The 25,149-nt window shown below is 38.7% G+C and overlaps 1 protein-coding gene across 5 annotated transcripts in view; it reads left to right on the top strand.

The window, feature by feature from the left end:
- Window positions 1–25,149, top strand: part of CPED1 (cadherin like and PC-esterase domain containing 1) — a 150,160-nt gene that overhangs the window by 25,740 nt on the left and 99,271 nt on the right. For all 5 annotated transcript variants that reach the window (XM_066183024.1, XM_066183022.1, XM_066183023.1 and 2 more), the window contains 4 exons: window positions 9,633–9,739; window positions 11,637–11,712; window positions 22,967–23,123; window positions 24,619–24,787. In XM_066183024.1, coding sequence (XP_066039121.1) covers window positions 9,633–9,739; window positions 11,637–11,712; window positions 22,967–23,123; window positions 24,619–24,787 — 509 coding nt within the window. The remainder of the gene's footprint in view (window positions 1–9,632; window positions 9,740–11,636; window positions 11,713–22,966; window positions 23,124–24,618; window positions 24,788–25,149) is intronic.

Below are 25,149 nucleotides of genomic sequence, written 5' to 3'. Positions count from 1 at the left end.
TCACTGGCTTATGCTGTCTCCTGGGGCATTGCATGGCCACCCAGGGAGAAGAAAACAAACACAGTAGATGATTGCAGGCCAGTGGTTGAGCCTGACACTGTTTATAGTAGCCATTGCCTGTATTCCCAAGCTTCTTTTTTTCAGTATTGTTTCATGTATCCTGGGTATTACAGAATCTGGCACATTAATAAGGAATGGTGTAAGTGCCTGAGTGCTCCAATTGCAGTGATCAAGGTCTGTGATTTGGATCTTAAGATATGGGGGTTTGTTTCTTGCTTATGTGATCAAACATTTTTGTTTTAACTTTGTAATTGGTGTTCTTATTTATTGTAATTAGAATGAGACAGGACATTAGTCAAATAAACCCATTTACTCCTTAGCTGTGTATCCTGATGCTGCCAGATATCCATGGAAGGGAAGAGGCTATTTTCTCAAGTCTAGCTCAGTTTCTACCTTTTAAAGTCAATGATGAATTCTCATTAGCACCATTATTCAGAGGGCTTCTCAGCTCAGGTACCTCATGTTCTGTTGCAAAGGGTGGGAGTGGTAGAAATGTTGGTGTGAAATGCAGGATGGAAAGTAATCACAAGCTGGCAATTTGGTTTCCTTGGGCAGAACTCCTCCTCCCTAGGAACTACTTTCAAATTGAATCTTCTTTCCAGCCACCAGCTCCTTCTGTTTGTTGCATGTGCCTTTCTAAAAGCCTAGACTCTTCCTTATAAAAGTAGCAGGATCTGCAGGTTTTGCAATAGTCTAGTGGGGAAGGTGCCTCAGTACCACTTGTTCTTGTTGTGTACACACTCATCCAGGTTAGGATGCGCTTCCACAAGGTGTTTTGGGGCTCCTGTTCACTCATCATGTTCAGCACTGTGGTGGAGTCTCCCCAGGGATGTCTTGCGGGTACCAGGGCAGAAGCTTGTGTCTCTTTGATGGGGTTACTGGAATTACCGCACCCAGCATTGTGCATCTGTGCCATTTTGTGTGTGTGTGCATGTGCATAAGAGAGAAGAGTATTTTGTGGGCAGATCTCCTTCCTGTGATATCCCTGGAAGCAGCTGAAGCAGGGTGCTATTTGAATTCTCCAACCTGCTGCAGTTCCTCTGGGCTCCATTGTGCAGCCCTATATGTCTCAGCCTCTTCCCACATGCACATTCTCTCCTTCCAGTTTTCACCTGGTTCTTCATGCCAATCAACTCTCAGTAGCCTAATATTTCTCAATCTGGCTTTTTTGTCAGGCAGTTTCCTTCTCTACCTCACAGAAGGTTAGAAAACACCTACACAGATGGATTTATCTGAGCTTTGGTGGATCTGTGATATCTGTGTTTAACTAGGTACCAAGAACTTCTATCCCACTGAGGGTTAAGTCTATGTCCCACAATGTGTAGGTGAGAAACATATATAGCAGCTTTGCCTGTTGTATCTTATGTTGTGTATTAAATACAAATAAAGTAAGAATTCCAGCATTCAGGAGCAGTTGGGGTTGTAAGTTATTTTGGCTTGCATACAAGAAGAGCATACCATATTGGATCATTAGCCGTTTTTGGTTTCACTGAGGCTTGCTGTGCAGGAAATACCCACGTGTGCAGAACATTCCACAGTAATCTGAATATTCGTCCAAAGCATGGTGTGTAAGCACAGAAGTGGAATGACAGGCTTGAGTGTTTGAATTGCCCCAATGTGTTTTTCATTGGGTCAGAACTGCATCTTTTCCTTTTATTTGCTATTGAACTCTACTTCTGCTCAGAAAGTATTTTGACAGCATATTTTCATACCTTGAGTTGACAGGTTATGCCATGATAAAACCTGTAGGTTGTTAGAGTTGCAATCTATAATACAACTCAGTGGAGAATTATTCTTATCCTGACAATCTTTCCTGGATAGGCTGAGAACCATCTAATGCACCTGCCTTACAATACTGCAGTATCCTTCTCCCCATGTCAGACTAATGCAATTTTTGAATACATTTTTATTTCCAGTATTCTGCACATTCTTTGGTTGCACAGAAAAATATATGGATGTAGTTTAATGATACTGCAATTTAATTTTCTTTTTTGCTACCTTTTGTTGTCTTACTGGCAGTTATCTGCAAATTGAAAACCCAACTTTAAAACATTTGCTACAGGTCTGAAAATGCTTTTTTGATTGTCTGTTATAGTATGGTAATTTATTGATTTAAGAAGGGATTGTTAATCTATTGCATGACTAAGTCAAGCATTACCTCTGTTTTTATGAGGGGCACTGCAAACAACTTCAAATGCCTATTTCACTTCCCAAATTCTGAACTCAGATGTAGTTGTGCATTAATTCTTGCAAAGGGCAATGTTTTGTGCTAAGCTACGCAAGGGCAGATGAACTGTCCTTGTAATTGAACTGGTTCCATTTGGTTCACACCAGCCTCTCCTCAACAAAGAATGCTTTCTTTGGCACTTCAGATCCTCTTAGGGAGCAGTTGAGCAAAAAAGAAAAAAAAAAAATCCTGATCGTTCTCAAGAGGAGTGAGTAGTGACTGTCCTCAGGATTCCTTCAGCCTTTCCCTGGCAGCTACACAGCAACTGCACAAAGTATTTTGTGAATGAATTGACTGTGTCCAACCATCTCAGCTTCAGTAGGGTAGGGTATTTTTTTACACTTAAAACACTCCACTGCAATTAATGTGACAATAGATTTTAGCCTAATTTGTCCAGATAAGCTAGTGATTATGAGGCTATATGTTATGGCAGAGTTCAGTCAGTCTGAACACTCTGAAACAGTAGGAAGATTTGCATATGGAGAGGTGAATAGCTGCTTTCTAAAATAGTTCAGAATACATCAGAAGCCTCAGCATCTTGTCCTGTGCTATCGCTCATGTGGACTGATCATTTCTTCATTGTTGTTGTAGTGAGTCCACATTAGTAATAGCTCATGACCATCAAGGGCCACACCAAAACAGAAGTTAAAATTCTTCCAATAACTACTGTTTTAAGGAGAAAATTCCTGAACACCTAGGTGTGAGACATTCCTTTAGGGAAGATCTTACAGATCAAACAGTGAAATCAAAAACTTGCAAGAGGATATGTCATTAACAAAGAAAAACTTTTCAGTTCAACAAGGAGCATTCTGATATTTGCACAACAAGGCAGCCAAACTGCTGTAACCAGAAATAGGCTTCAAAGGATATTTTCCGCTGGAGTGCCATCCATGAAGCCTCAGATCTTCAGAGGTGTAGAATTCCCACAGCCCCAGACCCCGTCATACAGCCTGCCTGATGCTGCTGCCCTCTGAGGTGCTGAAGAGCATAAAATTCAGCCTAGAATCCAGAGGCAGTCAGTGAGGCAGAAGTTCTGTCTTTCAGACATTGGTTAGTTCTTCCACTTTAAACTCCTGGCTAAAAAACTATTGGCTCTTATAAATGGACTACATGGCAGGGCTGAAGTAGGATTAAAGTAGGATTTGTGCATAAGCAGCTACTTTCATAAATACATGCTTCCTCACCCAGCTTGGTACAATCTGTGCTCCCTCCATTACCATACAGGAGCAGAGGAGGTTGACTTTTTTTTCCTTGTATACTGTGAGGACTCATGACTCACAAAGCTAAAATTTACATTCAACTAAAACTTCTCTTTTACAGATCAGGTTTACAACATGCTATAAATATAACTGAATACAGTTGAATGCATCAATATGTAAACAATAACTTTTCCTGAAAATCTTCTCTTTACATCCATGCAGCTTAGAGGTGCCTGAAAATATATTTCAAGTAGAGTTGACATGAGTTTCTCTTAAAAAAGGATCCTGTACAAATCTCAGGATCTCCCTTAGCAGGGGTTCTTTAGCCTCCTGAGAGTAAGGTATTCCAGTATTTAATACGTGTGTTTAGAAACTGTTCTTTATGTACTCTTTGCTGCAAATTAAAATGCTTACTCTGTATGTTGTCTCCAGTGATTACAGAGACAGCTGATTTTGGATGGGTAAAAATTTATTCTGTGGTGTTGTGGTTTAACCCCAGCCATCAGCAAAGCATCACCCAGCTGCTTGCTCATCTCCCCCTAGTGGGATGAGGGAGACAATCAGAAGGGTAAAAGTGAGGAAACTCATTAATTGAGATAAAGACAGTTTAATATGGAATGGAATGGAAAACGTGTGTCTGCAAGCAAAGAAAAGCAAGGAATTAATTCACCAGTTCCCCCGAGCAGACAGGTGTTCAGCCATCCCCAGGACAGGAGCTTCAAAATGGATGGAACCACACCGTGAGTTGGGCAGACAAATGCCATCACTGTGAATGTGCATTTCTTCTGCCCACTCCCTTCTTTCTTCCCAACAAGCTTTTGTTGTTGAGCACAGCATCATATGGTAGAGTATCCTTTTGGCCAGCTGGGGTCAGCTGTCCTGGCTGTGTCCCCTTCCAGACTCATGCCCATCCCATTTGCAGGTCAGAGTGAGACATCATGAAGGCACTGCCACTCAGAAATAGTTAAAGCAGTGGTGTGTTGTAAACCAAATCAAAAAGACATCACTGTGTGAGTTGGTAGACAAAGGATTTACTCTATCCAAGTCAGCCCATGTAGAAGGTCTTCCAAAATCTATCTCCTTTTTCTAACCCTCTACTGAAACCATGTTTTCCAAATCTGAGGAACAGTGTTACTGGAAAGTTATGACCAATACAAAATGAAGCAGAAGGATTAACCCCTGATCATTGTTACCACTGTAGCCCTCATAAACATGTTTCTACAATTCTTGATGTCTGAAGGGCTATTATTTAGAATTCTGTGGGGAATTGTCATGGAATAAATTAGAACTGAAATTTTAAAGGTGTGGATTCAACTCTTTCAGCATCAATAAATACTTGCCAACAGCTGAAAAGTTATTTATATTTTCTTTGTTTGTTGGTTTGTTGGGGTTTTTTTTGGCAACAGTATTGTATTGTTAGTTCATATGCAGTTTATAAATTTAGTCCTTCTCTGCAGTAATGCTTTATGGCAAATTGTACCTCTCCATTTGATTTCTTCTGATGAACTATGGCACTTTAAACTTGTTTTGAATTTCCTTGGGTTGAATTTAGACCAATTATCAGAATTACTTTGAATTCTAAACATGCTTTGCAAAGTCCTTATACTCCTTTTCAACTTGATGTCACTTGCTATTTATAAATGCACTTATTATTCTATCATTCAATTTGTTACCAAAAAAAGTTGATCAGAACTGAATGTACAGTGGAGTATCTTTTGAAGTTCTGCTCCAAAAAAATCCACTTTGATAGTGGATGTGACTTCATTTTTTTTCAAATAGCTGTGCAATCACCTCATAGGTGTGTTATATGGAAACAATGTCTAAAGACTTACTAAAGTCAAATTGTTTCATTGCTAATATTTGCTTTGTTCACTAAATCAGTTACTCTGATTTCTGTTTACTGGATCAGTTACTCTGTCACAAGAAAGGAGACTACTTTTATGTAATATGTTCTTGACAAACAAATGCTGGCTGTTTCTTGTTGTCTTCTTTTCCTCTAGTGCTCATAAACTGATCACTTTCAAGGTAGTGGTGTGAGCAAATGCAAAATTGCAAATTGACTTGAGATTAAAATAAAAATAAATCCAAGGTTTTGTTGTTTGTTTGTTTTTTAATTTCTCAGAATGAATGAAATACAGGAAGATAAACATGAAAGATGAAAATTTTATTTGATTTTCAAAGTTCTTTCCTTTCAAAATTCAGGATGGATACTTTGATACTGCAAAATGAAATTTCAGTGGTAATGAAATGAAACTTAGTAATTTGATTAAGTTAAATAATATATGCCTGAGAGATTAAAAATTCCAGAGGTGTGTTCATCTAACAGTTTTCCTGCAAAATTTAGCCTTCAATACCATAACTCATGGGGAGAAGGAGATTATGTCAAAGACTGGAATAAAATCACTTTACTTTAGAAATCACCTTCAGAAATTCTTGAAGTTTATTTATAAACTTGAAACTCCATCAAATCCTACACTTCTCATTTGGTTTCTGTTAACTTCGGTCTATTATATCAGTATACAAAAACTCTCTGCAGAATGTTATTACAGAAAAAGTTAAATATTTTTATTGGTGTCTGCACTGCTATTGTCTCTGCTGCTAAAAAACATGTTTGTTTTTCTCCCTAGACTATTATCTTTTATATTATTTTTCCACATTAACTATTTTAATTATTTCAAATGATAAATCAGTGTCAAAGCCAATGAAAACAGTGCCATCTCATTGAAAATTAGAATTTCTGCATTACATCAAATTTCAGTTGAAAGTTATTTCTCTCTGAATTGAATAGCATGTTCTTTGTCTCATTCCGAATAAAAGGTGATCACATCAGATTTCAGTCAAATTGTGCTGTACTACTATTAATTGAAGTAGAAACTTGGGTTGATATTCTCTACGTAAACATGAGATACACTTTGCAGGTACAAATACTTTTTGAGATGGGACTGGATGACAAAGACCTACAGGAGAGGAGAGGCTAAGAGCTGGCAAAAGACAGGTTAATAAAAGGATCGTGCTGCCAGCATGTATCAACTTAAAGCTCACTTTGCCTGCATAGTTAGATATAATTCTGCAGGTGACCATTCCTTGTGTATGCAAGTCCTTAATTAACAGGCTGAACTAGACTATCTTGTTTAGAAAAGATATTCAGAGAGCAGAAGAACATCCAATTGCATATTCTCATCTTGTTACCACTCTTTTGCTTGTCCAAGTGCAAAATGATAAAAAGAGTAAAGAGTATCTCCATGAGGTGTGATTTCATACTGTCCAACTAATCTATGGCTCCCATGTGCTGAGTCCACTGGTTTGCTGAATAAAGCAAACAGGATTTCCATAACTAGAGACAAAGTTATGGAAATAACTTTTTCTGTGGGAAAAGATTCATGCAAATTGCTAGTAATTAAATTGTTCAGATATGAAGCATTCTTTTTAGCCTTCCCCCTCTGTAAAAGCCTGCTTCTGGTTTGAAGCCTGTGGAAAACCAGCAAAACAGTGTGTACGTTGAAAATGGAATATTATGGATGGTATTAAAGCTTCTTCATATAAGTCTCTAGAAACATTTTGAAACATGAGCCCTTCCATGCGGATGATGTTTATTATTACTGTTACTTTTTGTTCTTTTGTTGGAGAATGGTTTAGGTCACATGTATCTTGCTTTACTTTAAAAATAAGTTCTGTGAAAGGGATCTTTGGTCCTTTGCATGGCCTGTGTGATGTTGTTGGAATACTAATAACAGTAGCACTCTTTTCCTGAGATATAGCTTTTTTTTTCTGAGATGTATTTATTATTATCTGCTACTACTATCTCATATTATTAAATATGCAGAAAGAAGACAGACTGTTGGTTTCCTGATCATAGATGTTAATTTTCCACAAAAAGTTAAGCTCTGGAAGGAGTAACATGGACAAATTTGAGGCAAAATGGTTTCCTAGAGGAGCCTGTTCTAGAAATAAATAGCTGTTGTAACACATGACCCTTTTGTTTTTGTTTTCCAATAATGTTTTTTCAGGTATAGTTTATGAGGAATATATTGATACATTTAAATAGAAGTCACACTACTCTGTCAGCCTGAATCTGAGAGACAGCACTAGGTGTATGCTGTTTTTCTAATAGGAAGTCTCCTGACTTCTATAAATAGACATGTTTCAGTTCTGATTGTTCTGTACTGAAATAACTGGCTAGAGGTTTAATTACTGTGAATAGAAAACACAAGTAATGGCAGGCATTCAAGTTCTCTTGAGCTGTTCTACTTCCTGGGCACTGGCTTAGAAGCACACCAGATCTGAGGGTACATTTTCCTTTTCTTCCCTTAGGTACATTCATATTGATCACTCTGATGTGTCCTAAAGGCAAATACACAGTGCAGCATATTCTCTGGAGTCAGGGATCAAATTCTTCCCAGGGCAGGATGTGTCACAATAAACAAGGGAAGGAAATGAACTGCTTCTGAGAAATGGAGTTCCCTCCAGCTCCCTTTCAATTTGCACACAACTAGGCATTGTGATTTATATGTAATTATAATGATTTATTCAAAGGTGTTTACTAGTCAGAGGCATAACAACTTGCTTATCTGATAATTACATAGCTGGTGAGGTCATTGTGTAGGTTGTTGGCACTGCCAAATTTTTGCACTAAAATGACGTATTTGCTTGTACATTTCTTTAATGCTTCGTTTGTTTGCTATCTGTGACATTTTTATCTACCTGCAGGGCTTTTTTTGTTGTTGTTGTTTCTTTCACAAAGAAGCATGTAGGAAATCTGTCTTGCCTAAATTTCATATACCCTAATTAGTTTTATACCATAATACTGGTTCTCATAATGTGAAATTGAAGAACTTGTTACAGTAATAAATGCAGTGTAACTGAAAATTGATCTCTTCAGCTTTGTCACACTGCTTATAAACATAAAAAAGTGATAGTTACTTTCAGAGTCCTGGATCCATTCTACACAATCAGTTCATTACTGTACTTAACATAAATTGAGTGTTAAATCTCCTGAAGTGGTATCTTTACCCTGCTTGACATTTGTAATCATGATTGGGATAGGAAAAAAACAAAGTCTGGAGAAAGAAAGAAAGGAAATAAATAAAATAAATACCTCTGTGGGCCATCAGTGGGACAAAATTCAGGGAGTAATCTAATAAAATTAAGAAGGTATCACAGATGGATAGCACAAAATGGAATAAAATACATGTAATCTTCCCAACCTTGGGAAAAAGAACCAACCAGTCCCTGCAGCTATTCTGCAGGGAGGTTTGAGACTTGATTCTATACCCTTGGATGCTGTACTGCTTCTTTGACTGCCCTTTCTATTTGTAAGTTCATTATTACTGATTGTCTTCCTGTCAATGAAATAATTTACCCTTTATTGAACATACTCAAGGTGTTCTCAATAGACGTAATAATTCTGTTGTGAGCTGCCACCATCTCTAACTGGTCCAGGTAGCAAAGGCTGTATACAGAAGAAAACAAATTACCATGTGAGGAAGCTGACCAAGCTTATTTGAAGCATTTCTACACCACATCACATGCTGAGATTTGAGCAAGTTCAAGACCTATTTGTATCTTCAGGTCAGCTTTGCCCCAGGAAGGAAGCATCACATTAGCTCGGAAGCTTGCAATCTAATTCCACTTGTACACCAGTTCTAGAACTGGCAGTCTGGTGTCTAATATTTAGGAATCCACTACAGCAAAACTCCTGCTGTTCGCAATAGCATGACCAGTAATACTTACTGTAAAATTTACTTCCCATTAAAGAAACACCTCAGAAGATCACACTGCATGTACTGGAAACGTGTTATAAGCATGCATGTTGAGGAGTCCAGAAAAAAAAATAACAACTTAAAGCAGCATCATGTTGCCAAACTTTTTAATTTCTGAATGTAAACCAGGTCAAACAGCAGGGTTTGGACATCAGTAGGCAGGTAAAACAGGAAACTCCCACTGTGAAACACCTAAATATAGTTCCAAGGCTTGAACTCTGGTAGTAAATATGTCTTTTATCCTTCTGCCACCCGTAGCTGTTCGTGTTATTAGCTCTCCAATAGTTTGCTGTTCTTCAGGATTTTGCTCTAAGTATTTTTTACGCTAATAAGAATTGCATGATATTTTCTTTCTCAAAGTGCTTCTTTTCTTTTCTTTCCGGATAGGTGGTATGAACCCTTGGGATCTTTTCATCTGCTTATCTTCCAAAAAAAATGGTGGTACTGGCTGCTTTCAAACAGAAGATTTGCGTAACTTAGAGCTTTTCCAGAAGGTATGAGATTATTGTGTTGTCCTTTGTGGGAATGGAAGGATAGGCCAGATTTTCAGCCCTCACTCACAAAAAGAGAAGTATCAAATGTTTGTTTTATACTGCAGCAGCATGGTTTAGCAGAAATGAAGTTTTTTCATGTTTTCTATTTACTGAGAAATGCTTGTCAGGTACCAACATTTCATTATTTTTTATATCACACCCAGGTATCTAAAGCAGTTTATCATTTGAACATAGTATGTTAGTTTTGTTGTAAGTATTTACAACAATGTAAATACTGAAAATCATTACAACTCAGTGTCAAGTTTCCCTTTTCTCAAGCTGGTGCTTTTGCAGTCTTGATCACCTTCAACCAGCATGTCTGACTGCAAAAGTGTCTACAAGGGAGATTATTTAAGCAATTTTGCCTGTTGGAAAAGGGATTTTAGAAATGGTGAGAAACAATTAGAAAACACATGCAGTATTTCAGAATGATAGTATAAGCAGAAGATGGAGATGGATGAACTTTGGCCTCATATAACATCTGAGTTTCACCTAATTAATTCCTTCTTTGTAAGCATAATTGTGGCACTTCTCCAAACAGTGACAATGCTCCTTAAATCGATAATGTGTAATCTGGACCAGGGGCTTCAAGGGAGTTCCTTGCTCTGGCACTGCAACCTGCTTCCTCGTGGTCCAAAGCATCAGTAGTACCAATTATCTTGGTATTTTCAGGATTGCTTTTTGTATTTTTTCTCACATGATCAGGTTGTGGGCACACTTTAGGTTACTTGGATTTGTAATTTCTATGTAAACACCTGACCTGTTGATAAAAATACATGAGTGATATAAACTGAAGTCTTTGATAAACTGTGACCAAACTACGGGTACAGTTTGACTTGTATTTCAAGTGAAATAGCACAGATAATAATGGCAAGACTCTAAATTATTGACTCCAGCTTGAGGGTCTGAGAGAAGTGAAGCTGCTTTTAAAAGGTGCCTCTGGTGATACAAAAAACCACTGGTGTCCACAGAAGTCAGAGCTTTGAGCATATACACTGGGGTTCCCTGGGATAGGATGCCATATCAAAGTGTATGAAAAGTGAAATTTTTATGGTAGTTATCATTTGCTAGAAATACACATGCTTTGAATATGCTCAGATAAAGCACCCCAGGCTTCTGCAAACTGCTTTTTTCTCATTCTGCCTGTATTACCGTATCTGAGCCTCTAATGCTGTGCAATATAATAATCCTGACAGCATGCTGCAATGTCCAGATGTGTCACACGTGAATAACTGAGACACAAGGTGATCAAAGGAATTGTCCAAGTTCTCTCAGGAAGTCTGCAGCAGAGCAGAGACTTAAACCAGATGGCACATTCCTCTGGAAAACTTTAAATATTGAACTAACATGACTTGCTGCTGGCATGTCCATACCGAAATGCAACACAGTGTTTTGCTGCAAAGCCTGCCTGTGATTTAGCCACATTAGCTTACTACTGATCCCAAGCACAGCAATTCAAGAGGCATAGGGTATTTCCATGCAGAGAGAGACAGTGGTTGGTAACTGGACAGAACAGAGAAGCTGCAGAGACTGAAAAGGGTACAGGGAATGGATCAACACTCAGCAGCCAGAGGGAGAGATATAGGCCTAAAATTTTGCATTATTGTGGACATGGGGGAAGAGTCCACACCATAACTTCATTATTCCAACATTGCAGGGAGGGCAAAGTTATAATTTCCTCTTGACACTGATGGGAGTTTTGCACATGAGGTGTCTCTGATAAATTAAACCCAAACCCATTGAAAGCATTTTCCATTGAAGAAAAAAGAATTTTTTTTTTTTTTTTTTTTTTTTTTTTTTTTTTTTTTTTTTTTTTTTTTTGTAGTTAAATCATTAAAGCTTCTCTTTTTATGTTCAGGTAAACCTGCTTCCAGAAATCCAGCATTTTCTTTGCAGAAAAGAGGGATTATGCCAGATAACAAAAGCCTTTTCAGGTAATCTGATTTCTTCAAATCTGTGTATGTGATGATCATCTTTTAATAGTTGTCACAGGACGTTTCTGGAATGAGACTGTCAAGCTTACAATTCCATTTTGTTTTTAGTCATGAATGCATAGAGGGGAAAAAATGAAAATTGATAATCTATTTTAAACACACTTAAATACAGATTACAATAAAACAGTATCTTTCCAGGTAAAGATATTACATTGTTCAGATGTTGCATATTGCAGAAATAATTTGACTGTGTCTTTTTTTGGACTGTTTTGTGTTAATATAGTGTATTGGTATTTGCATTTTTGTGCCCTGGGTTTGGTGTAATATGTTTGTTCAACTTTACAAAAATGTTGTGGCATGGAGAAGGAGTCAGAGTTTGGTTCCCATCCAGACATAATTAACTGATAAAAAGCCTTTATTGTATATTAAGATCATCAACCAGAAAAGTTTAAAGGTTATGGGCGAGTTTCCAAAGAATTCTAATTTACCATGAGTAAAATTCATCTTTGAATAGAAACTGGAAAAAAATTGTTCTGCACTGTATTAGGTCTATTTAAACTTCCCTCTCTTTCCCCTTTTTATATATATGTATATGCTAAATTTAACACAGAAGGAAAGGATTCATTTCATCTCATTTAACCATTTAGGAATTAGGTATCTTCTGAAAGCAGTATTCTAATCTTCCATTTAAGAGACAGACACACCTAAAAATGCTACTTCCTTTTATCTTAAAAGATGTATTTAAAATAGGTGGATTGAATTAGTCTCTGCAGGTTCCTGCTACCCAATTATGTCACACCGCTGCCTAGAGAAATTTGTAACCCTGTTCCTGTTGTAACAGATGGCCTTCAAAAAACCTTGGTTCACCCTGCTACTTGAAGAAAGACCAATTGCAGTGGTTTTATTATTTTACTACAACATAACCACAAACACAAGAGGCATTTACTACACAAAGAGCTTTCTCTTTAAAATATGTGCATTTTCACTGCCGTCAATAAACATGGTACAAGCCACTTCGTATACAACCCTTCTATTAAGCTGTTCAGTGTTTTCTCCTGTACTGGGTTAACATGGCAAGCTTTTGATAGTGGGGGGCCACAGGAGTGGCTTTTGTGAGAAGTTGCCAGAAGCTTCCCTTAAGTCCAGCAGAACCCATGCAAGCCAGCTCCAAGATGGATTTGCTGCTGGCCAAAGCCAAGCCCATTAAAAGTGGTGGTAGCACCTCTGGGATTACATACTTAAGAAGGGAAATAAAACAATTGCACAACAGCACCTGGAGAGATTTGCGAAGGAGCAGGAAGGAGGTGCTCCAGGCACCAGAGCAGAGATTCACCTGCAGCCCGTGGTATGTCAGCTGTGCCTCTGTACCATGGAGGTACATGGGGGAGCAGAGATCCACCTGGAACCCATGGAGCACCCAGTGCCAGGAGAGGTGGATGCCTGAAGAAAGGTGTGACCCTGTGGGAAGGCCCCTGGCAGGAGAGAGGAGCCCATGCTAGACCAGTGTGTTCCTGAAGGCTGCACTCCATGGGAGGGACCCACACTGGAGCAGTTCATGAAGAACTGCAGCCTGTGGGAAGGACTCTCCTTAGAGAAGTTCACAGAGGACTGTCTTCTGGGCAAAGGGGTCCCATGCTGGAGTGTGAGGAGTCCTCCCACTGAGGAGAAGGTAGTGGCAGAGGCAATGTGTGATGAACTGACCACAGCTCCCATTCCCCTCTCCCTGCATCACTGCAGGGAGGAGGTAGTGACTCAGGAGTAAAATTGAGCCTGGAAAGAAGGGAGTGATGGAGGGAAACTGGTTTTGATTTAGTTTTATTCCTTACTATCCTACTCTGTTTTGATTGGTAATAAATTCAATTAATATTTACACATTTTTTCCCTGTGATGGTAATTAATGAGTGATCTCTCCCTATCCGGACTCACAACTCATAACAGTTTCTCTTGCCTGTCCAACTGAGTGATAGAGAGGCTTTGGTGGGCACCTGGCATATAACCAGGGTCAACCTACCACATCTTGTCTTCAGGGAAGGGTCATTTGTAAGCATCTTATTCCTTACTTTATTTTTATTGCTTTCCTGGCAAAGAGAAAAGGCCTTGTGACTGATGTTGAAATACCATTGAAATCAAGGTAATTTGTGTGCTTTGCAGCAGGGCTCCCACAAAGCAAAGGAGGATTATTCTAGCACTCTGCTGAAGAACTATCATACAGAAAAAGACCCATCCCTCACTTTTCTGTTACCAATAAGAAAGGTTTTGAACCTAAATTAGCTGAAATATTTTAAAGTAAAAATTTAAAAAATTAAAAAATTTCTGTCTGTTTAATCTAGGTATCTTCATGTTAGCATGTGACCTAGGGCTGAAATAGCTATTTCAACACAAGGTTCTCATGACATGCCCAGCATGCCCAGTAGAATGGGCAGATTTGGCACAGGATCCATTTCCTTTTGGTCAAGCAACTAGAGGTTCAGAGGTATATTCTGTGTTATCCTAGATGGCAATAGATGTCTATTTGTGGATGCTGAATTTAAACACTTGGTATTTAGAGTAAGCAAGCCCAAAAGAGCCTTTATTTTCAGCATAATTCAGGGTTAGCTGAAGTGGTTCACACTGATTGTATAGACTACACTGATGTACACTGACAGGAATAGGAACTTAGACTGTGGTACGCAGTGGGGTCATCTCTGTATAGACCAGACCTTGGTTTCAGCCCATGAATTAATCCCATTCAGTGTCACTGGATATGTGACGTGTAATTTAGAATGAATGGAACTCACCCATAAAAGGTGAGATTAGAGTAAGAAGGGTAAATAATTTGATTTCAGGTTCAGTGGACAAAAAGGCATAAGTTAGAGCAAACTGGTCTAGAGGTGAGGTTTCGGATACTCCCCCTTCCATTTATCTGATAAAGCCAGCTCTTTCCACTTTCTTTTGCTTGCATTCTCCAACAGATCTCTATTTCAACAACAGCAGAGTTGCCAATTAGCAGGATTTGTGTGATCCTCAATTTTGAAATTATTCACAGAAAGAACAGTTCTCATCAGTATTTCCTCCACAGAACAGTACGTTTCCTTTCAAATCAGTCATGTGCTTTCACTCTTGTGTGTTTGAGTCAACAGAGTTTCTCTGCAATTCCTGTTAAAGAGGATCAGTTGGTTTGTTATTACTGTCATTTAGTCAGCCAAGGAGCCAAGCAATTTCCTGTAGAAGTGAAAACACAAAGAATTATGTTCTCTAATTAAAGACATAGTAAGTTGTAGAAAGAAACACCAGGCAGCATGGCTGAGAAAATGGGATTACTGGATTTACTGTGGCTATGACTGTGTTGATGCTGGTGGGCAGCGGTAAAGTGGTTTGGGGTTTTTTAATGTTATTTTTATTTGTTGTTGTGCAACTCTTAAACTGCTAGACTTTGTATTTAAGACAGCATGCCCATTCTCATACCCCTGTTCTATAGGAAAGAAAATTATTTATACAAAATATCAGGCCAGTGCTTGTTTCTTTACTCTTTCTCTTTAATGGAAAATGTGTTTGAAATTCTGACATTTTGTATAGCTTCTATTTCTATGGGGTGGGGGGAAATAATGCATATACCAGTGATGACTGCTTTTTAGGGAGAAGAGCTGGGAAGAGAAAAAGTTAGGAAAATCAGTCTGGAAGAAGACTAGAGGAGCAAAAAGGTTAAAAATACATGCTGTGTGTGGATAAATTGGATTACCATTGAGAACGGTGTTGCTGGGAGATGGGCATGTGGATTGGTGGCAGTGGATTTGTGATGACGCATAAGAATAGTAACAGATCTTAGAATCAACATGGAAGGCTACTTGCTGTACAGTCTGAGAAGATTGTTAGAACTTCTGCTTTTGCAGGGCAATTGGCCCAGTTTTTACTCAAGTGCCTGATGTCTACTCACTATATGTGGGAGTTGGGCCTTAAGAAGGTTCTGATATAGCTAATGGATAACCAAGGAAGGTTCCTGGCATTTATTGCTTAGGTCAGCAAAAGCTTCCGTAGTTGTAGTGGTCTGGAAATTAAATCTTCCTGCAAATGACCTGGACCTAGAAGCTCTCTGATGTTGGAGAATGACTGTGAAAGAGATTTCAGGTGGTCATACCTGGTAACCCACCATATGTGGGTTTTGGGACTGAGCTTGGCTGCCTCCTGGAACTACTCCCAGCCAAGAAATGGAGAGGACTAAAGTCCGCAATGTGAGCAGAATTGCCCAGATTCAGAATGGGCACAGGAAAGGCATCCTGATGCATGTACAACAAATATTATATTTGACAGGTTTTTCCTGGGAAGGTAATGGAACTGCTTATAGCATTGCCTCTCTAATTTTCCTGTTCCCTAAGGAATCCAAACTAGTTTGTCTTTCCATGTAAGCATTTGTCTCATTTCATCGCTTCCAGTGCCCAGCCTATGCATGCATAGCTGTTTTCTCTACCCATGCAAATCACTGATCCTTTTTTTAAAGTAATATTTTTGCCGTATGCCTTCCTTCTGTGTTTCTGTTTATTAGTGTCACTAGTGCAGAGACTTTATGAGTGCCTGACAGCCTTGTGTGCTCCCATGGTCTCCTGATGGGCTGGCCAGCAGCATTAATCACACAGAAGGTCTTGGGATGGGCATGAGCCTAATGAAATTGTTGTGGAGGGAGAGCCAAGATAGTCCAGCTGTATGACTGTGCTCCCATTCTGTGATTTGTTTATGATCTCGTGCTAACCCTGTGCTAGCTTTCTTCTCCTGCTCCCTGTCCCCAGTGTCCTTGGGTTACTCTGGAATCACCGTGAAAGGTTATGACCTGAGGGTAGGAAGCAAGACTCCGTGAAGCCTCCTGTGGAAGAGAGAAGTTATAGATCAAATGTATTTTCTGTTGTAACAATTCGATATCTCTGAGACAGGAACTTGATATTTTATAGGGGGATGCATTTCTTTTGGCAGCTGGCCATTATAAATATTTGCACACCAGTTTTGATCAGGTTTGTGCCTATTACCTTTCTGCTACTGAAGTTAATGAGAGCCTCAAGAGTGGCCAATAAAACCAGCATCTGATTTTTCCAGTTAATTTGATTATAAACTATGTGGGGCAGGAATTTCATTGGTTTTACAGCAGTGTCAAATCGCAGCTAGATAAGAAGAGCAACATAACAGCAAATATTAATAGTTTGAAAAGAATAAAGCAGCTAAATTAAGTTAATTAGTTGTCCTATAATCTTCTATATTCTACCCTGTCACTAGTACAGAATTGTGGCTCTAATCATGCAACACTCAGCCAGCATTTTCACTGTGTTGCGTTTTCCAAAGTTTTATAGCTTATCTGTGTAATTAAGTTCCAGTATGAAGGGTGCACATAGAAGAAGTGGCCCTTCTGAAAAATATTGGAAAAAAACCCATACCTCTAACTCTTAAGATGCTTTAGGAATGAAGAAACAAACACTATACTTAGTATTGTAAATACTGTTTTTCAAGCACCTGCCAAAACAGAGAGGCAAAAACATGGTAAGTGAATAAGCTAAACTGAAGCTGTATTTGCTGATATTTTTAAAGGGAAAAATAAACAGCATCATACAAATGTAGCACTGTTATAATTTTATCTTTTTAACTCTGAAACTTCACAATGAATTTAAGAGCATTTCAACCCACAGTTTAACCTCTAGATCTGCTTTACTATAAAAGTGTTTGGTTTTTAATACTAAACATATTTAGGATAGTTTAAACTTCCAGAAATGACAAGTCATTTGACATTTCTCCATTCTAGATATCCAGAGTGTGTTGCTTTGAGATTAAGTGTATTACAGAGGGTAGGATTACTGCATTTTTTAATGTGAAAAGCTTTTAACAGCATCTGAATCAGTAGTCAGCAGTAGGCAGGATATTGGAATTGCATCAATGTTGACATCAGAAGTAAAGCTTGTAATGCATATCAAGACCTTCACATATTTAGTTTCAAGCAAGAAACCATATTCCAGTGAACTCAATGCAAATTTTTCCAGGACTTCACAGGGGGCCAGGACTGTCTCTCGTGTTTCTAGTTTCCTTCGAATATTCATCATCTACTTTGAGTTTCACAGCCACACTTTTCTAAATGCATAGGTCATGAAACTGAGTGGTAAAGGTTCTCTCTCTTTCTTTAGCAACCTCAGGGCATAATGTGTAAGCCACAGTACATTAGTAGTCTTTGTTTCACTATTTTCATCCAAAAATCAAATAGGTAACCGGAGGCAATTGAATGGGATAGGTCTGCTTTCTGTGACAAGTCTCAAGGCACGTAGTGGCAGTTGTTCAAGTGAAATCATCCATCCTCCAAAATCAACACTGAAAAATGGAAAAAAATTGCATTTTCAGTGCTTATTGCTTTCACAGTTATGCAGCTCAGAGTTGCTGTACCTGATTGAGCCAAAGATTACTAGGCTTTATTTTGATCAAAATTCCTTGTCCTGGAGGACTCAGAAGTCTGCCTAAGAATCTGTTAAAGCTTTTTAGGCATCTCCTGATGTGGAGCAATCTTTGCAGCTGTTAAACACACCTTTCCAACCTACAGAGGCTGGAAAATTGCCCAGCTGTGAAATCTAGAAGAGGACCAGGTTGTAGCAGTACAGTTTTCCTGGTCTGTATCACATGGGAGCTCTTTGTGCTCCAGCAGCCCACACCAGTAAGGAAAATGGATGATCCCAGAACAGAATGCAATATGGACATAACTCACTGAGGTGCCCTATCAGAATGCAAACCTGCAAGGCTGACAGAGAGGACCTATTATCAGTAGTTCCTGGATATTGTACTGTAGAAACTGCTGAAAAATGACATGAGGTGCCATTCCCTTTACTTTTTCATGTCAGAGAATTGAGGCTCCTGCTAGAAACAGGATGAAAACACCCCTGTGAAAATCTAGGAAGACGTTCATAAGGCTTCTATGCAGATGGAAAGGCTGCTGTACAGTTTCAGCATCAAGGTACTTTAAGGTTCTAAAGCAATGTTTTTCCTGCTAAAAAGAAAAGCAATCAGATGAATACCTTGCAACTACAAATGTGCTGAGTTTGCAATTTTATTTTATGAAAGAAATTAACGATGTGTTGGGCTCAAAGCAAAGCCCAGTTCTTCAGTTACATTTCATTCCATCTCTAGCTTTGTGCTTCATTTAGCAACTAGGAGCTCCCAAGGTGACTCAATAACTCTTGGAATGTTTGTAACAGATCTGACAGTTGATGGGCACTTGAGAAACAAAATTACCTTTTTTTCACAGTCAGTAGTCTTAATTGTTCCTTGCTCCATGTTTGAAGTGTATAAAATATAGTCTGTTTGATCTTGTACAAAGTAAGAAATTAACTAAAATACCCATATCATAACCTCCCTTCTAACATCAAAGGATACTATTGAAAGAAACATAAAGAAGTGGACACATTCTCATTCATCTTCTGTTTCTTTTTCTTTCAACCAAATGTGACTTAGTTCAGGGTATTCTTCTGCTGAATTCCTTGCCTTTGCAGATCACCAGATGTTCGTGTTAACCTAAGTGTTCCATTTACCACCAAACCAGGTGGCTGCAGCCTGGCTTTGCTCCAGGAATTCTTAATTTGTCCAAATGTACTTCTAGCTATTGGTAAACCTTTTGCTCAGCCACACGTTGTAACTCTTAAATCAGCTATTCTTTATTGTGTATCTCATGTTACACTTCAGAACTCTGAGCCAAAGACAAGTAAATAAGCTGTGAGCCTGAGATGGGAGGAGAAGGAGGAAGAAGTCATAGCTGTGTAAAACACTTGAAAAGCCTCATTAGATGTCAGTGAGATTGCTGCATTAGGTATGAGTTGTCACTGTCAACTGATCTGTTTGACTGTTGTATTTTGAGATATTGCAGTACAGAATAGTATCTGCCGCCATTTCATGTGACAAAGAGGTGCTTATTTTTTTTGATCTAGAGGTGTTGACTTGCTTTGGAGGATTTTGTACTTCCTTTTTACATATGCCATGCAGCTGTTCTTATGTTTCAGGTCTGTGTTTTACCTGCTGCTGTGGTTAATGTGTGAATTCAGGTGAGAACATATAGTGGCCTCCTTACTCATCAGCATGGCCTCACAGTGAACACCCTAGGAAGCAGTAAACTGGTGTTGTTGGTGTTTTCAACAGTACCATTCCAGAGATGTCAGCATCAGAAACCTTCTTCAAGCCACAATTTCAAGGAAATGAAATTCTGTGGTTTTTTCAAAGTGAAAGCAGGTGTCCAGCCATAGGGCCTTTGCTTTACACTGGAGCATCAAAAATGGCAGCAGCAAAAAGTACTTGTGGCAAAGCCTGCAGCTGCTCCTCAGGAAAAGCATCACTATGTATAACATTTCCATTAATGCATAGCCAGTGTAAAATGAAAAATGATCTTCTTTTGTTTATTTTTTTCTCTGATCTTTAGAGTCTGCTACAAAAATTCCAATTTACAAATTACAAATAATAAGATTTGAATTTTTGAAAGAGAGCATGTAGTCGGGACATGGTATTAGGATGCTGCAACTCTTTCTAACTTGGTTTCTCAAGCTGCCTGACACATCAACCGCCGAGCCTGTTTCACCTCTTCCACTATAAAATGTTGATGTTTTTTATGTACTTCAAGAGGATTGCTTAATTAACAACAGCTTGTAGAGTGATTTCAAGATGGAAAAACATGGCAATTACTGCAAACAGTAAAGGCACTGCAGGCTAATTTTCATTGATGATAAAGTTGATTAACAAATACATAGCTCTAATAAACACTGTTACTGCTTTTGAGTGCAGAAGCAGGTGAAGAGTTGCCATGAGAACAGTTGCAGCTGAGTGTGCTCAGTTCAACGCTACTGATGTCTCTTTATTATTATGATAATTTTGTTCATTGATTACTAGGAGTGGATTTACCAAAGTGAGGGTCTGTCACTCCCTCCTAACTTTGCCTGATGGCGTACATGCTCTGTGTCATCTCAAAGGAGTAAGCACCTAGTGACAGCCTCACTTCTTCTTAGAGCCCTCTTGTGTTGGGCTGTCTCCCAGGGGAATGCCAACACAAAACCAATAAAAGGGTGTAAGGCACCATACGAACAATATGCTCCATAGAAGAGGCATAATTTATGAGCATTGCCCTTGTTTAGTTTTCAATGCTAATTATCAGCACCCTGAAATTTGTTTAACATGGCAGGTGATTTTTTGTTTGGCTGGTTGGGGGTTTTTTTGGTTTGGTTTTGTTTTGTTTTGTTTTTTTGGTTTTGTTTTTTTTGGGGGGGCGGGGAGCAGTTGTTAGGGTTTTTTTGGTTTTTTTGTTGATTTTGTGGCTGTTGTTTGGGTTTTTTTGAGGCATTTTGCAATTACTTAGGGCAATACTAAGGATCTTCTACCCAATAGTTGGAGAATTCCAGGACAGTGGTATTTTCCATCTGTCCCTACGCATTTGTTTTAGTTTGTTATACCCAGCTCCAGGAAATGGTCCACTGCATAGTAACAAATTAATTAATGTCAAAGTAATTTTTTTTCTTTCCCTGAAACAGCTAAAACTCTCATTTAAGAGGGATAACTACAGATACACAAACCTTATGTCATTATTTTCAAACTCTGTCCTGTGAATTGCTACTTGTTGCTTTAGCAGCACAAATAGAAACATGTTTTTAAAGGGAAAAGACACACTGCTTTCTCTTGAGTAATGATCTGTACTGCTCTTCTCTGCCATATTTTTATTTTCAGTAAAATTATTACTTTCTTTTAAATAGCTAAAGTGGTGCATTGGAGTAGCAATGGGACCATTGCTAATTGCCATGGTGAAATGCCATTGCCTATCTACAGGGCAGAAATTGCCATAGTAAAATGGCTTTGTGTCTTACATCAAGTCAGATATGGAAAAAAAATACAACTTGATTTTGCAGATCTGGTTCCTATGCATATTCAGAAGCAAGTCTGCTAAATAAATTACTCAATGGGAGTTTACTGTCTTCCTCCTGTCGTCACCAGTAGGCAGAGCAGTCTGCTTTTGTTGCTGTACCATCAAAAAACAGGTAGTCACAGGTAAAATTCAAATCAGTTGTAATGCATAACACAACAGAAAGATGTCAGTGTGAATATAATTTAAGCATGACGTGTTCTATTAAATAACTGCCTGGTTTTGATTATTAGAGCCTTTAATCCTGCTAAATGGTGCATGTAAGCCAGAGGATCAGATTGTTCTAGATCCCAGTTGAGACTGGAAGGTTGAGCCGAGCTGATCTGATGAACAGCCAGTAAATACAGACAATCACAATGTCATTTTAATAGGCTCTCTGGGAAAATGAATAGTTTTTTCTTTAAATGTCTGTTTACAGCTCATCACCAGGAACACAACTTCAGTTTTATTTTTCATCTCATGTACCAAAGTGGGGAGTGTATGCTTTTAAAAAAGAAGCTCTACAAATAAATTCATAACGTAGCACAATGCAGTACATCATTAAAAAGAAAAGTAATATGGTTTGGGTATAATTTGAACAGCTTGATTTTTTTCCTGACCATTACTTAAGAACTTGAAATATGAGGTGTGTTCGAGTTAATGAAAACTACCCTACATGAAATAATGACACAACATGAAGTCTTTGTGCCTTTTTTATCAAGCACGGTAAAAGCAGAAAATACATGCCACCCCTTGACTGATCTCACATCACAATATTTTGATTACTATTAATAGTCACATGCCTCAATAAGCTTGAGAACTGTGACACATCACTCCTGCTCCCACTGTGTTTGGTGGCAGAACAAAGACTCCCATAGGTTTCAGTACCTGCAAATTGTAGCCTTAATGGTGAACATAGAAACGAGGATATGTGCTTATTTATTGAGTTTTTATTACAGTGGCAAAGTCCCTTGGTCCTTAGTCAAAGAAATTTCTTATCCCCATTATTTGCAATTAATGCTCCACGAGAAACTAAGTTTTGGTATTCTGTATTTGGAAATCAACTATTTCATTTTTTTTTTCTAGAAGGAAAAAGGGGATGCTTTTTGTATGCTGTATTGCTGCACTCATCTCTAAAGTGGGAGCTGCAGCTAAGCCTTTCAGCCTGCAGCTTGCAGTTGGAAGGGGGTGCTTGGTGAGGGTGAAACTCTTTGCTAGCAGATCCAGACAGGTTTATTGTCTCAGCGTTTGTTATTTTACATTTTCATCTGATGTTGGTAGCTCCTCTCTGTCTATTGTGTTTTATACATTTAATCCTTAGCAGCAGGAGTCCACCCCTGCTTTCAATGCTCTATTGACTTCCTTTCTCGTCTCCTTGGTATTTTTCAGACCAGCAGCTCCCACTTGTCACCCCAGACTGTTCTGATCAGCCTGAACTGTCAAGGGCCAGCACTGCAAGAAATGTGTTCCAGGGCAGCACAGTCACTGAGCAGGCACATGCCTCCCATCTGCAGCACTGGTGGAAGCAGAGCATGAGCACAAACCTGTAAGTTAATGATAACCTACCCTCAGAAGCTGCCAGTGCTTCAGCATGCAGTTATTTGGGAGTCAAGGATGCAGAATGCAGCAAAAGAGGAGACCACAGCAGATGGAGCACTTGGATGTGTTGCATCTCATACTTGCAGAATGTTTGTTTCTGTATTAGCCAGGTTTGCACATGTTTTGGGTATAAACCCAAACATGTATAAACCTCCTTATGTTGAGGCATTGAAGCACCTCAAAGGATGAATACAGACCCAGAGACACCCCATAACCTTTAGGTCTCATGGTGGCTGAGCTGTTTCCTGCTCCTATCCCTCCTTTGCCCCTATTACAGACACATATATGTAGTCCTTTGCACAGGGATCCTCCCTTAAGGTGAAGAACCAAGAAGTACTTGATAATTTGTTATCAAGTGCTTTTTCCTACATCACACTGTTTCACAAATTTTATGTTCTGAAGACCTGCTATTCTGCGGAGGGAAGAAAAAGTTGTCTTTAAGATAGATGTTATTAGACTTACTTAACAGATAGTAAAGTTGAGGTACAGAAAGGCCACATATTGCCAAAAATTACACAGAAATGGAAGAAGGGCCCCTTGTCTTTTACCAGTAATCATTCTTAGAGACCCATAATTTCTGTAGTCATCTTCCCATTGAATTCTCTATGAGGTAAATTGGTACTCAGAGATTTTAACAGACAGATTAATAATGCTATTGTGAACATGCACAAGTATAGCTCAGATTTCCCCAAGTAATGAGCTTTTAAATAACAGGTTTTTTCTTGGGTTTGCTTTTTGTCTTTTCTGTTTCTATAGCTGACTCTCTTTGTGTGTACTATGGGAGCTGTAGGCCAGTTTATAGAGAGCTGTGTCTCTTCTTAAACAAAGTTGCTTGCAGAATTCTTAGGTTTAACTGATTTATTATGGGTTATCTAGGTATCCTAGTCTTTCATAATATTTGGGATGATTGTATATGGCTTTCATTCGGGGAAGTATGCAGCACCACATGTTTCTGTCCCTCAACTACAGAAGAAAGTGCTAACAATAGTGCAGTCTTTCCATACGGTTGGGTGGGGGTGCTCTTCTGAATTCACTACAAATCAGCATTAAATAGGATACCTTGACTATGCATTTCTGTTAAGATACTTGGATTTCTTTAATGTTTAATTTAGTCTTGATGTAATCTTTCACTCTAAATATCCTGGATGTGTAACAATTAATTATTCCCACAATGCAGTTACCCATATGTACTCTCAAACATCACCCCCTCCAAATATGGTTGCTTACTGAGTTTGGAAACTAAGAGTTAAAAATGTTGAAATCAGTCAAATGATTCTCTGTAAAGCTTGGTTACAGCCTACTTTATTTAATCTACGTGGTTGCTTAACTTGGGGGAAAAAGGGCTAATTTTCTATTTCTCCTAATTTCACTATTTCACTATTTTCTTATAGCTCATTTGCAAAAGAACTGTATTAATGCTACATATTTTTATCACTTTCCAGGAATCAAGTATCAGCTACATCAGACCACAAGCACATCCTTAAAGCTCAAGACCTTTCTGTAATCATCAAAGCATATGTGCTTGTGACATCCTTAACACCTCTGCGGGCATTCATTCATTCAACCACCACTGTCTGGCATCCACCCAAGAAGAAGCATTTTACCATAAAGGTAAAACATTTGATTTCCTCAGTTTTTCATCTTTCAGGCAAAGTACATAGAAAACTAGAGAATATCTTTCTTCTCTTTCACCCCTTCTTTATTAGCAGCCTACAGCCTACAGTGAATACTCTTCTAATGTACAGTTTTCATTTCTCAGAACAAGGGGAGTTTGCTTCTTGAAGCAGGAAAGCATTGCCCTGTGCACTGGGGGCCTGGGATTTGCATGTCTCCAAGCCCATTTTTATTGGTGACATTTTACAGCAATTGCAAGGTCAGAGTTTTCTCTAAAGCACAGCAGTCTGGGTGCTGCCGTGCAGTAGCAACTCTTACTGGGATATTGACAGTGTTGTGAAAAGGGAAAGTAAATATTT

Source organism: Chamaea fasciata, unplaced genomic scaffold (genome assembly GCF_029207755.1).
Source record: "Chamaea fasciata isolate MVZ Bird 193981 ecotype frontalis unplaced genomic scaffold, bChaFas1.0.hap1 SCAF_5, whole genome shotgun sequence".
In the NCBI taxonomy this organism is placed as follows: Eukaryota; Metazoa; Chordata; class Aves; order Passeriformes; family Sylviidae; genus Chamaea; species Chamaea fasciata.
This window is presented reverse-complemented; position numbering and strand designations above follow the sequence as displayed.